Below are 13,133 nucleotides of genomic sequence, written 5' to 3' on the forward strand. Positions count from 1 at the left end.
AAAATTGCAAGGTCTATGAGTGTAAACTGATTATCTGAATAGCGGCAAGTACAACCATGAGGTAGCTGTTTGTCAGAACCTGGTGGAGCTGTTGAGACCAGGCAGTAATTTTAACTTGTGACCTAAATGGAGAAATTTACCTGGAGAGCAAGGCATGTTTGTTGACAGAAACTGGGACTGATCTCCTTAAGAAATAATTTTGTTTAATATGATTTGAGGGGCTCTGATACAGTAAATAAGGAGAACCTAGGCAACTGGAAAAAAGAAAGTATCCTTTCATGTAACAAATTGTTCTGATCTGGAATATGCCATCTGAAGGGGCAGAGAAAACAGCTCCAACAGTAGTTCAAGGAGAGATCTACAGGGCAAGGAAAAAGAGCGAAGAGCAGAACTAAATGGATAGCTCTTTCATAGGACCAGTATAGTCACGATGGATCATTTTATGCTGCAGCATTCTGACATTCCAGGAAGAGTACAGGTTCACCAACCAGTAGTTAAGGGACCCTGGATACATGGACAATTTAAAATGGAAATACTCCCCGGGCAATAGAAGTTAGTTAATACACACAGATTGGACAGTGTAAAGAGATAGCTATTACTCTGTGTCTAAATGATGCAGTACTTACTCTGGGAGTGTTTAGTATGACAGCATAAAAGAAGCTGCACTTTATATCTAAATTGTGCTATAGCTACCTTAAAGAACATAAGGGAATAGTGCAGAAGAAGTCCTACTCTATATCTACCCTGAGCAGAGCAACAAACAATCTGCTGGAGGAGCTCAGCGGGTTGAGCAGCATCTGTGGGGGGGAAAGGAATTGTCGATGTTACGGGTTGAAACCCCATCAACAATACCTTTCCCCCCCACAGATGCTGCTCAACCTGCTGAGCTCCCCAGGCAGATCGTCTGCTGCCATAAATTCCAGCAACAACAGCCTCGTGTCTCCTCTCTAACCTGAGTGGAAGCGGCTTTGAGAGTGTGGTGGGAACCCCAGACATGGACTCAACCATAGAGTCATACAGCACAGAAGCTGGCCCTTCGGCCCACCATGTCCAGGCATACCTTTTGCCCATCTACACTAGTCCCCGTTGCCTGCAGTATTGAAGATGCAACTGGGTATCCTGGACTTTGCATTTTCAATAATGGCAGTGACTGAGAGGAATGGGTTACGCAATGACATAAACAGTTTCCCGTGTCTTGTGCACCTCCCCAATCCTGGTTCTAACTCCCTCCTTCACACATCCTCGAACGTGAAGATTGAGGTTGCTGTTTGAAAAAGATTTCCATCACCTGTTCCAACATTTCTTCATGTGGAACAAGGCCATTTTTTCCCTGACTTGTTCAGCTGTGAAGCACTGTAGGATGCTTTACTACGTCATTTGTGCTTTACAAATGCAAGTTGTTGTTCCATTCACCTGCTTGCTCTGCTCCACATCCCATAACACCCTTGTTTTCAACTGACACCCCCATTACTCCCCGCAGCATAATAGGTACTGATTCTCACTCCCTTTTGGTGAAGGATTGTTTTTTGACAAGGTCCCTGTGAATCCGTGCTGCGCGCTCAGCAAGGGCAATGCATCCAGATGTGCAACACTCAGAAATGAAGGCAACAGTCCTGCTGCAGTCTAAGCTGGGGTTCATACAACTCTAAAACATTGCTTTCAAATGGGTGAACACTCTTAAAATCAGTAAGCAAAAGGACCTCAAACCAATGTGTCAAACGCCAGCTGAGAATAATGAGATCCTCACTCCCTTCTTCCTCATAAAACCTGTAAATTCAACAATGCTGCTATTGCTCCCACCACCTCTCCCACCTCAGCATCCTTGGACCCATTACCCTGATAAAGGAAAAGCCTTTTCAGAATCACAGGACATGACTTTCCACCCCAAAATATCTGCCAGATATTAAGCTGCGACCTACCCTCACTCCTTTCTCACCATTCGCTCCTGGAAATCCTGGGAATCCGATGGAACCCTGGAAACAGTGAAAGAGAGGAAAGTCAAGAACAGGAACCAGGGAACCCAAGTGGTTCTGGATAAGGCAAACCTACTGACCACAGGAGGTTCACTTACTTTTGGGCCTTGTCTTCCTGGATATCCTGGCAATCCAGGAACTCCGAGCTTTCCCTGGAGAAACAGAAGGAACAGGTTAGTTGGTCAGCAGGAACACAGACTATTCCCCTCAATCCCTCTTACTGAAGGCAGGAGGGTTAGACAGAAATACAGTGGGGAATGCTTTCAGACACCAGGGAATGATGTGGCACAATTGTTAGCATGGAATCCAGGATGAAACCAAGGATTAAAGAGTACACCATGGGTCACCAAGCCACCTGAAGGGTTTGGATTCTTTATTCACATTGTGTACTCTTGTGCTTCATAATGTCACAAGTGGTTTCAACATCAGAAAAGTACATTAATCCCAAAACCATCATCACCCCATTACCCCAACTCCACCAGCCTACCCTTACCTAGGAAACTTGACTCCACTATCCCTCAAAGCCCCCTAACATTTAACTCCACCAAATGATCAGCCCCACCAACTCTTAAACCCATCTACTTAACATTTCCCTATGACCTACCCACCCACCATTCCCACAGAGCCTTGCTCACTACAACCTGGACCTTATCTACTGACATTCTTATTATATCTCTCAAACCCCCATACCCATTTTCTTGCCACATTCCTCATCCAAACCCACCCAACTTCTGTCCATAATCCTCAAATCTATCTTTGCCCCATCTCCATCAATCCTAGTTTCTGCCACATATCCATCTGTGTTTTCTCATATAGTGAATCAATCTGGAACTACAAGCAGCGAGATCCCAAGAACATCCAGAGTTGAGATGATGTTGGCAGGTAACATTCACAACACATGAATGCCAGCAAAGGCCATCGGCAAAAGGAAAGAGCTTAACCTCATCCTTTGATAATCAATCGCAATACCATCTTCTAAACGCCAGCATCAGCATTTGAGGCATACTGTTTAGCAACAACTCAGTTTGACAGTTTGGCTACAAGAGCAAGTCAGAGATTGGGTACCCTGGGCCAAGTAACTAACCCCAACTCCCAAGAGACAACCAACTATCAACAAGTACAAGTCACGATTGTATAGGAATATTCTTCACTTGCCAGTGTGGGAGCACTCCAACACTCAAGGTGCTGTTGACCTGCTGGTTATTTCCAGAACTTTCACTTTTTATTCAGATTTCCAGCATCTACAGTTTTTGATTTTCATCTACACAGCAGCAGCATTCTGTTGTACCCTGTCTCTGAAATATGTTCCATTGACGTCACTGAAACTGAAGTTTGGAAGCAGCGTACAAAACATTGTTGCCACTGTTTGGCACTTTCAGTGCCATTGACTACAGATAAATACTTAGGTATCTGTGTCTGGTAAAACGGTGCTTGTAAAGGCTCCAAACCCTAATCTGTCCTTTTCATCTAATGTTTTACTCATATTTTCTTTTTATCTACTGTGCCCATTGCACAATTTCTGATCTTTAGCCTTTACCCCACTCCGCCTCCAATAGCTATTCAGTTCAGTTTGAGAGCTCCTTTATTTAGGAAATAGGCAGGCAATACACCACAAGACTCTTGGCTTACAAAGGATCTGTTCCCCATGTTATTGAAATCCACAGTCCCAGCTACCCCACCTCTTCCCCTTACCTTTCAAATCCATCTGCTCACCATATCCCTCACTCCCACACACGCTCCTTCTCGTCAAACACCTCAATGCCACCTCCTCACATTCTCAAATTAACAACATGGATCCCTGGCTTTTTGTGGTATATATCAATGGTTTAGACTCAAATGTAGGAGGCTGTAATAAGAAGCTTGAATGTGAAGAAGAAAACCGCCAACTGCAGGTGAGTATCAATGGACTGGCCAAGTGGTGAGTTAAGTGGGAATGGAATTCACTCTGAAAAAGGGTGAAGTATCACATTTGGGAAGGGTGAATAAGGCAGTGTAGCATATGATAAATAGTAGGATACTGGGAAGTGTAAATGAGCAAAAGCATCTTGGAGTATATTTCCACAAATCCCTGGGGCAGCAGGACGGTTAGACAGGGTGAAGAAGTTATGCTGGATACTTGCCTTCGCTGGCTGAAGAACACAATACAACATGAGGACGGTCAAGCTGGAACTGTATGAACCTAATTAGGCTGCATGTCAGTCACCCAAATCCAGGAAAGATCTGATGGCCGTAGGGAAGGTATGGAGAAGATTTACGGGAGAAGTTTAGATCTGAGGAATTATTGGCATTGATTTTTTGTAGCAAAGGAAGCCAAGAGATTTAGTTGTAGAAAATTATTTGAGGCTTACAAATGGTGATTGGAAAGGACTATTTCTCTTGGTAGAGAGATCAAGACTGGGAGCATAGATTGGCAGAGGGATTAGAGAAAGTTAAAAAAGAATTTTCACTGAAAAGGGGTCTGCAGCTTACTGTGTAAGCGAATAATAGACAGAAAACATCAACACATTTAAGAACTACCTGGAAGGAACACCCAAACAGCCAAAACCTACAAAGCCACGGGATGAACACTGGAAGGCGGGATGAGTCTGAAGAGCTCTTTCTTGGCTGGCAAGGACACGAGGTCCTGAATGGCTTTCTTCTCTATCATTTTTTTTATGCTTCTATGTCCTTCAGTGCCATCCATTACACTTGTCACAAAAACCCTCAGCCCCACCATCCCACTCTCTCACCATGTCCCTTAACCTTCCACAATCCTTGGATCACATTTGCATTCCTTCCTTCAAAGATCTTATTCAGAACGTTATAGATGTTGGAAATGATTCCCATTGGTATTGGGTTATTGCTTCACTTTATACGTCTGGGCAAAAGTGCCATTGGTCACTGTTGGCCAAATAATTATGCAGCATGCCTTGAAATAATTGTGCTGGGGAGTGATTCTGCTATTGATGAGCCTTCAGAAAGTGCAAACCCTGTGTGGTCTGGGACCTTTTCATCTTCTGATACCTTTTCACCAGCTGGCCCAGCTGGACCAGGATCTCCAGCAGGCCCAACACGGCCTTTGGGACCTTCTGGACCATCTTCTCCCCTGGGGCCTGCAGGACCAAGCTCACCCTGTCAGGAAAACAAAACAGATATTAGACAACCAGAAAAAAAACTGATCAGCAGGTGAATGGATTTCACATCAGAGTTTAGTTGTGAGGAGTTATTAAAGACCACACAGAGAATCCAGGACACTGTGAGGGAGAGCCATGGGTGCGAGGAACAAAGAGTGAGGGATACTGGGCACAAGGGACATGAGGCGCAAGCGGCATTGGGAATAAGGGGCACAAACAGTGAGGGACATTGGTGGGGGGGGGGGGTTGATGGACACGGCAGGGGTTGGGGTGGTGGGTGCGGAGAGAGACCTGGGAAGGGGGAAGGACACAGGGGGTGAGAGATACAGGGCTGAAGGAGACAGAAGCAGCATGTCAATGGGACTGAATGATATGGGAAATGTGTCTGCGTACCCCCAGAGCAGAGAGTGAAGGAGAGTTGTTCTGTCAGTTCTGGAGTATCAGTGAGATCAGTCCTAGTGCTGCAAACTTATTTTGTACCCTGGTTCTTCTGTTCTTGCATTTCAGTCTAAGGGCTTTCTCTGTCTCCTGAATTCCTGCAAATTAGCCTGTTCAATGTATTTCAGACCATGTCCCTTTCCTTATGGAATTTTAGAATCCAATTTATCATTTAGCAACATCCCTTTCCAAAGAATTCAAATTCTGAAATATTTTGGATTGTCTTTCCTATTGGTGACTGGATCTTGACAGAAAACCAGTTCCTCTTTGAATAAGGTCCTTTGTGGACCGCTCTGCACTTACAATGTGTGGTGGGTCCATAATATCTTTTGGAGCCAGTTTAGGACAAGTTAAGGAGAGATATTAAGATAAGGTAAGAGGCTCATACATTCTATATCAAATGGCATTCTTGACAGGCTAGAAACAAAGTCACAGCACGAGAGAGCTCATTTGGTAGACAGATGATGAAGTAATGAGACGAGGGGTTGGAAATCACTGATCCACAGACCCAGGAGTCAAGAAGCATAGGAAAGGAAAGCACTGTCCAGTGAAACTTTCCTGAGGAAAATAGATCACAGCACACAAAAGCATGTGGAATATATCAGCGGGGGGGAAGGGGTGGTGGGGGTGGGGCACAGGGAAAGGTGGGGGAGAGGGGGAGAGAGAGGGGGAGAGAGAGAGAGAGACGGGTGAGAGTGTGAGAGAGAGAGAAAGCAGTCACACAGAGGGAAAACAGCACACTTCTTGGAGTTGTGCAAATTCATGGCTTTTTATTTTCTTCCTGAGGATGAGAAATATTACAGCAACACGTTCCCTTGGGTCTAATTTCTTTAAGTGTTCCTTTAAGTTTATATCTTGACGCTGGAACAAACTTAACCTTCCCACTCAGTGGCCACTCTGAGCAGATGGTTTCACTAGCATCAGGGCTCACAGACCAACTGGACCAAGCCTGCAGCAGGATGGGTCACAGGCCTGAAACTTGAGCTCTGTACCTTGCTCCACCAGAGCTATCCAATCTGTTTTTATTTCAAAGGTATAAATGTATTGACTCAATAAACAAGGAGATATTTCTCCCATGACAGGATTATGTTGATTTTATAAAATTGTAAAATGAATCAGACGAGGAATGAGAAGTTGTACACGTGAGAAGTTATGATCTGGAACGTGCTGCTTGAAAGGGCAATGGATGCAGACTTAATAAGTTTCAAAATGAAAATGGGTGCATACTGTGAAAGAAATAATTCCCAGGGCTGTGAGGAAGGAGTAGGGGAGTAATTCCACCTGGAGGCAACAAAGACACCATTGATCAAATTACCCGCGTTCCTGTGCCAGTGTGCAGAGTAGAACTCAGTTACTCACTCTGTCGCCCTTTATTCCCATGTCACCCTTGAAACCTGGGAATCCATCTTCACCCTGTTAAAGTAGAGAGACTGAGGTTAATAGGTCCTCATATCTGAGACTCTGATGATATGCCAGTCTCAAGGTTTGACTACTGAACTACCACACACACACACACACACACACACACACACACACACACACACACACACACACACACACACACACACACACACACACACACACACACACACACACACACACACACAGATCTGCCACAGACACTCTCCAGGACACTTGCTCCCTGGCAGACACACTCACCTGACCAACCCATTTCAGATGCACACAAGCCACGGTGCACACACACACCCAACACACCATCTGCTGCATCCACCCCACCCCCCGCCCCATTTACTCACACACACACTCTCCTGTCTCACACACACACTCCTGCCGCACACACACACAATAGCCCGCCACACATACATACACGTGCTCCTGTCATGCACACACACACTCCCCTGCCCCACACACACATTAATCCCCCCCCACACATATTCCCAAAAGATGTATTCACCCAACACAGGCACTCACACATATCCCTCTTCACTTCTTCCCTATTTAGCAATATCTCCTATGGAATCTGTGATGTTCTAATTCTACCTACCACATCCAACTTAATCTATATTGATTTTCCTTACCAAGTTAATGCTCATTCTGCAAATTTATAAAACATTTCTATTGAGGATATGCTAGAGAGATTGTTTCAAAAAGGAAATGTTGATAAGTTGTTCCTGTTGGGGGCCTGGGCGAAGACAGCATGGTGGTGCCTCTCATGGGTGAATACCTTGAGACTTTCACTATTAAGCCTCACAGTCAGACGTTTCAGGAGTGTGAGAGAGACAACTGGCTGCAAACATCTGGCAGGAGTTGAGAAATGTTTAGAAGGCTGAGGCAGATGGGCACTTACACCTTGCTCCATAACCATTTAGCGAGTGGTCTCAGGACAAGATTTTACCTGGTTTCCCTGCTCTAAAGATGTTCGCTAAAACTAGAACTCCCTCAGTAATGTGAACGCCTCCAACTGAAACCAGAGAACCTGCTCCTTACCTTCTCACCTTTGTGTCCCATCAAACCACGAACACCATCGGCACCCTGAAACAAAACAGATCATAACTCCAGAGTCTGGAGTGAGCATTCCCGGTGAGGGCTGAGAATGAGTGTAGGAATCTCCAGCCCAGAGATCAGGGACGGAGGAGGATAGAGGAGGGATGGAGAATCTGTCTGACATTCAAAGAACCTCCCAGCTCCACATCCTACTTCGGATCTGCTCTATGCAGCACTTCCCAGCACTGCTGTTGGAGATGTCACGTGAGCTTCTCATCACAGACTCAACATTGAACAATCCTTCCGAAATGTAAACTTTATAACATTGATGTCTCTCTGTGTCCATTGATCTCCGCTCTCTTAAACACATCATCTCCAAATCTTTATGTTCTTGCTCATTCCTTCTCTCTTTTATTTCCAGGCCTAGTTAACACCAACCAAGTGAGGGTCAGTGTGTGTGGAACCCATCCCCCAGTGGGGGTCAGCGTGTGTGGGACCCATCCCCCAGTGGGGGTCAGTGTGTGTGGGACCTGTCCCCCAGTGAGGGTCAGTGTGTGTGTGACCCGTCCCCCAGTGAGGATCAGTGTGTGTGGGACCCGTCCCCCAGTGAGGGTCGGAGTGTGTGGGACCCGTCTCCCAGTGAGAGTCAGTGTGTGTGGGACCCGTCCCCCCTGTGAGGGTCAGTGTGTATGGGACCTGTCCCCCAGTGAGGGTCAAAGTGTGACCCAAGGAGAACCTGGGCTTGATTTGTGTTTTGATCGTCCTCACTTGGGACCAGGTGGATCAGAGAACTTACCTTGATGCCCCGAGGACCAGGATATCCAATGGGACCCTGTGGCCCTGCAGGACCCTGAAGAGACAGAAGAAAAAACATCAGTGGATGTTGTGGTTGAAATTAAAATGATCCAAATTCTCCATTTCAAGTTCAAGTTCATTGCTGCCATTAAATGCCATGAAAATTGGCTTTTTGCAGCAGCAGCACAGTACATTACAAACATGACAAGCATAAATTAACATAAATTATACATAACACATGCATAAAAACAAACTTAACAACACTAGTGCAAGAATCTAACAATCGGGGTCTAAGAATAGATTCTCTGATCAGAGGTAATGCAGGTAGAAGCAGGAAACAAGAAACCCCAGTGCCTGTGTGCACGTCCCACGCGGTTGGGTCACTCCAGTTGAGGTTGCACAGAAGGGTCAAGCCTTCACCAACAAATCCGTGAGCTCACCATCACTGGGTTGGAGATATTCCCACAGGTTTTGTCATACAGACTCCCTCCACATCCCTGTTGGCAAGTATGGCAGTGTCAGGATCACAACAGGCCATGGCAGGGGCCAGGAGGTGGGCTAGCTGCTGAAGAGCCTGCTACAAACAGGAGCTGGGAGCTGGCAGGATGGCTGAAGGTTCATGACAGGCCAAGTTTCCATGGGAGCGTGCTGAAGCTAGGACCTGGTGCACTGGACGGTACAGGGTACATGGGGGGACTCTAGGTATAGAGGATAGGCCACAAATATGCAGCTTGAGCTCACAATATGTACAATGGGCCAGGAAGTCAAGGTATGTGGGTTAATGGCTCCACTGCCAGGTTTAACAGAATAGGGACCAAGTCGCTGGAAAATTAAATTCATTCAAGAGGCCCCAGGACACAGACGAGGGCCTGGGGTACTCTGGAAGCCCCGGGATACACAATCGCAATCAATTAAAGGGCAGGAGCAAATCAGTGCAGTGGAACTCACCGGGCTTCCTTTCTCTCCAGGAGGACCCTCCTTGCCTGGGTGACCCTGTGGACGGAAAGACATCATCCTGTCACATAGATCTGCTGCTCCCATCGGCCAATGGATTTGTTCACTCTCAACACAGACTGAAACCAGCAAACTCGACAACTTCTGATGCCAGGTGTTTTGGGGAATGAAGGGCGAGCCTCTCTGTCCTGGAGCTGGAAGGGGTCATTCTGCACCCCCCACCCTCACCACCATCCCCCCAACCCCATTCCACGATTCAACCAGATGATGGTTAATGTATCCGAATCCCTCAAATCCCTCCCAACAAAGCCTTGGTCTTGCAAATATCAGTCCGAGAGATGAGGCAACCTCTGTATCCGGAAAGGTGGTGGAAATTTCAAAAGGTAACTGGATATGAATTTGAATTGGAAAAATATTCTGGGCTGCAGGGATGAAGCAGGTGAAGGGATCTTCACCTCTTTCAAAGGTCCACAACGTACCCCGACCGGCCTCACACAGACCCCAAATGCCTTGTGTCATCCTGCTATTCTACAATCTTATGAAATCCCTATCACAGCCCCTGCCCCCCCACCACCTCGCCCACCCCCAGCTGGGGGAATTTGACAATTTTAAAAATCTGGAAATAAAAAGTTGGGATCAGTTAAAATAATTGTGAAGCTGACAGATTTCTGTTAAAACCCAATGGGCTCACTAGTGACCTTCAGTGGCTGAAACCTGGTCTACAACACTTCCCCCGGCCCGTGCCACACCCCCCAGCCCCCGCCACACTCCCCCCGCCCCCGCCACACTCCCTCGCCACACTCCCCCGGCCCCCACCGCACTCCCCTGGCCCCCGCAGCACTCCCCCGGCCCCCTTATTACTCCCTGGCCCCCTGCAAGACTCCCCAGCCACTAGATGTCTGGGCCTGGGGTCTAGTGATGACTCACTGGGGGTCCGTCTGCTCCTGGGACTCCGGGGAGACCTGGTTTGCCGGTGGGACCCTGTGGGTTGAAGAGAAAAGATTTAAAGTGAGTTTAAAGCTGATTTGATAACAGAGACAGGGTGGGGGTGTAAATGGCCCTGACTTACTTTAGCTCCTGGGGGTCCGATTGCACCTTGTGGCCCTGGAAGACCCTGTTAAACAGAAGAAATAGTGACAGATTAAAGATGAACCCAGAGGACAGGCTTCATTGCATTCTGCAGTTAACAGAAGCTATTACTGGAAAGCATTATCCCAAAACATGTTATCCAACTTCCCCTCAAAGACACCTCTGGCACTTGCTTCAACTGCCCTGGGGTAGACAGGTTTCACCTGAATCCTCCACCTTACCTCCAGTAGATTATGGACCCTATTACCCCACTGTACTCGGGAATGGCAGCAAAGTTATTACGTTACTGGAGCAGAATTCTGAGGACTGGATGACTGTTTATATATCAGTATCATCCCTGGAGAACTTAAATTCCAGGAATTACATGACTCTGGAATGAAAAGCTGGTGTCACCACCGGGGACAGTGAAGCCAGATTGTCATATAAACCCATCTGGTTTACTACTGTTCATCTGCCATCTTCATGTGGTCTGGCCTTTATGTGTTTTCAGGCCAATGTGCTTGGCTCTTAATTGGCTTCACGGTGCTGGGACATTGAAGCAATGGACAATAGATTTTGCCCTTTCCTTTGCTGCCCATGTCCTGCGAATAAATTTTTAAGAAGTCCAGGCTCTGATGCCAGTGCTTGTGTTTCCTGGAGCTGCTGAGTGCCTGATAGCAGTTATGATTCCCAGTGAAAATACAAGAGACCCTGCAGATGCTGGAATCTGGAACAACACACACAAAATGCTGGAGGAACTCAGCGGGTTGGGCAGCATCTATGGAGGGAAATGGACAGTTGAGGTTTTGGGTTGAGTCCCTTCATAGGGACTGACTGTCAGTTGGTCGGTTCAGATGAAGGGTCTCAACCCATAACATCGACTGCCCATTGCCCTCCATCGATGCTGCCTGACCTGCTGAGTTCCTCCAGCTCTGTGTGTGTTGCTCATGGTTCCCAGTGACTCACATTAAAGCTTGCTGCTCCCCGAATAGGTTGCAGCAGGACTTGCACTCATTGTCCCAGTCTCCAGCCCAAGGTACGGCATAAGGAGTGTGCACAGCTGTGGAACTGTGGTGAGAGCACCGGTAAGGTCAGCCAATGCACCCTCCAGTTGTAAAAGATAACTGGGAATGCAAGGGTTAACAACTGGGAATGTAAGGGTTAATGGTGTGCAGCTATTCTTCCCATGGTGTCATATTGCCTCAACCATGGGGTGATTATAGTTATGGCTGTAAAAATGTCCCCCAGGTGCAGGTGAGAAAGAAAGAAGTTTTTTAGACATATCTTGTTGTGCTAAAAGCTTTCTGTAAGCAACTGCCTTAGTAAATGCAACTTCCCACGAAGGTTTCCCACGAAGTGGGTATAAAAGTAGGGACAGTGACCGGTAGATCTCTGAGTGGGGATCAGTACAGAGCTCAGGTTACACTGTTTACTCTTTCTCTGTATCCCTCACTCCTGCTAGCGTTAAACTAATAAAGCATTAATCATATGTTCTTTGGTTCTGCTGTTGTCTGATTTATTACAGTGTGGGTCGACTTTCACACAGTCTGGGGCGCAGTTGTAAACGGGGCCCTTGACCTGAACAGCACTGAGCCTGTTAAATCTCCAGTCTCAGTGCAACAGGTGAAGAGTTGGCATCAGGAGAGAGTGAGGGGAAAGGGGAGCTGGGAGAGGAGGAATGTGAGGGAGGGGAAGTGAGGGGGAGGGGAGTGTTGAAAGTGTAGCGGAGGGAGGGAGGGAGGGGAGATGGGGAGGAGATGGAGGGAGATGAGGGCGGGTCGAGGAGGTGAGATGGGGAGGGAGGGGAGATGGGGAGGAGATGGAGGGAGATGAGGGCGGGTCGAGGAGGTGAGATGGGGAGGAGATGGAGGGAGATGAGGGTGGGTCGAGGAGGTGAGATGGGGAGGGAGGGGAGATGGGGAGGAGATGGAGGGAGATGAGGGCGGGTCGAGGAGGTGAGATGGGGAGGGAGGGGAGATGGGGAGGAGATGGAGGGAAATGAGGGCGGGTCGAGGAGGTGAGATGGGGAGGGAGAGGAGATGAGTGAGATGGCAAGGTGAGAGGTGTGAGGCAGGGGTACTTGATGGGGACCTTAATGGAGGAAGTAGGGAATGAGGAGTGGTGAGGGAGGGAAGTGATGAGGACGGAAGTTGGGGAGGGTCTGAATGAGGAATAGTGGGAGGGAGGGAAAGTGATGGGAAAATGAGAGAGGAGGTGAGGGCTGTTGGGGGAGGGGGATGAGAGTGGGAGGGAGATGAGGAAGGGGTAGGGGAGAGGTGAGGGATGGGAGAGAGGGGAGAGGGAAGATGGGAGGTGAGGGATGAGATGGAGAGGGGGATGAAGGAAT

The 13,133-nt window shown here is 47.5% G+C and overlaps 1 protein-coding gene across 3 annotated transcripts in view; it reads right to left on the bottom strand.

Moving 5' to 3' along the window:
* col5a1 (procollagen, type V, alpha 1) overlaps nt 1–13,133 on the bottom strand; it is a 182,140-nt gene that overhangs the window by 48,352 nt on the left and 120,655 nt on the right. For all 3 annotated transcript variants that reach the window (XM_052037401.1, XM_052037400.1, XM_052037402.1), the window contains exons 24-32: nt 10,788–10,832; nt 10,646–10,699; nt 9,713–9,757; nt 8,766–8,819; nt 7,973–8,017; nt 6,884–6,937; nt 4,977–5,084; nt 2,072–2,125; nt 1,920–1,973 (exon numbers count right to left, since the gene is read on the bottom strand). In XM_052037401.1, coding sequence (XP_051893361.1) covers nt 1,920–1,973; nt 2,072–2,125; nt 4,977–5,084; nt 6,884–6,937; nt 7,973–8,017; nt 8,766–8,819; nt 9,713–9,757; nt 10,646–10,699; nt 10,788–10,832 — 513 coding nt within the window. The remainder of the gene's footprint in view (nt 1–1,919; nt 1,974–2,071; nt 2,126–4,976; nt 5,085–6,883; nt 6,938–7,972; nt 8,018–8,765; nt 8,820–9,712; nt 9,758–10,645; nt 10,700–10,787; nt 10,833–13,133) is intronic.

This window comes from Pristis pectinata, chromosome 23 (assembly GCF_009764475.1).
Source record: "Pristis pectinata isolate sPriPec2 chromosome 23, sPriPec2.1.pri, whole genome shotgun sequence".
NCBI lineage: Eukaryota > Metazoa > Chordata > Chondrichthyes > Rhinopristiformes > Pristidae > Pristis > Pristis pectinata.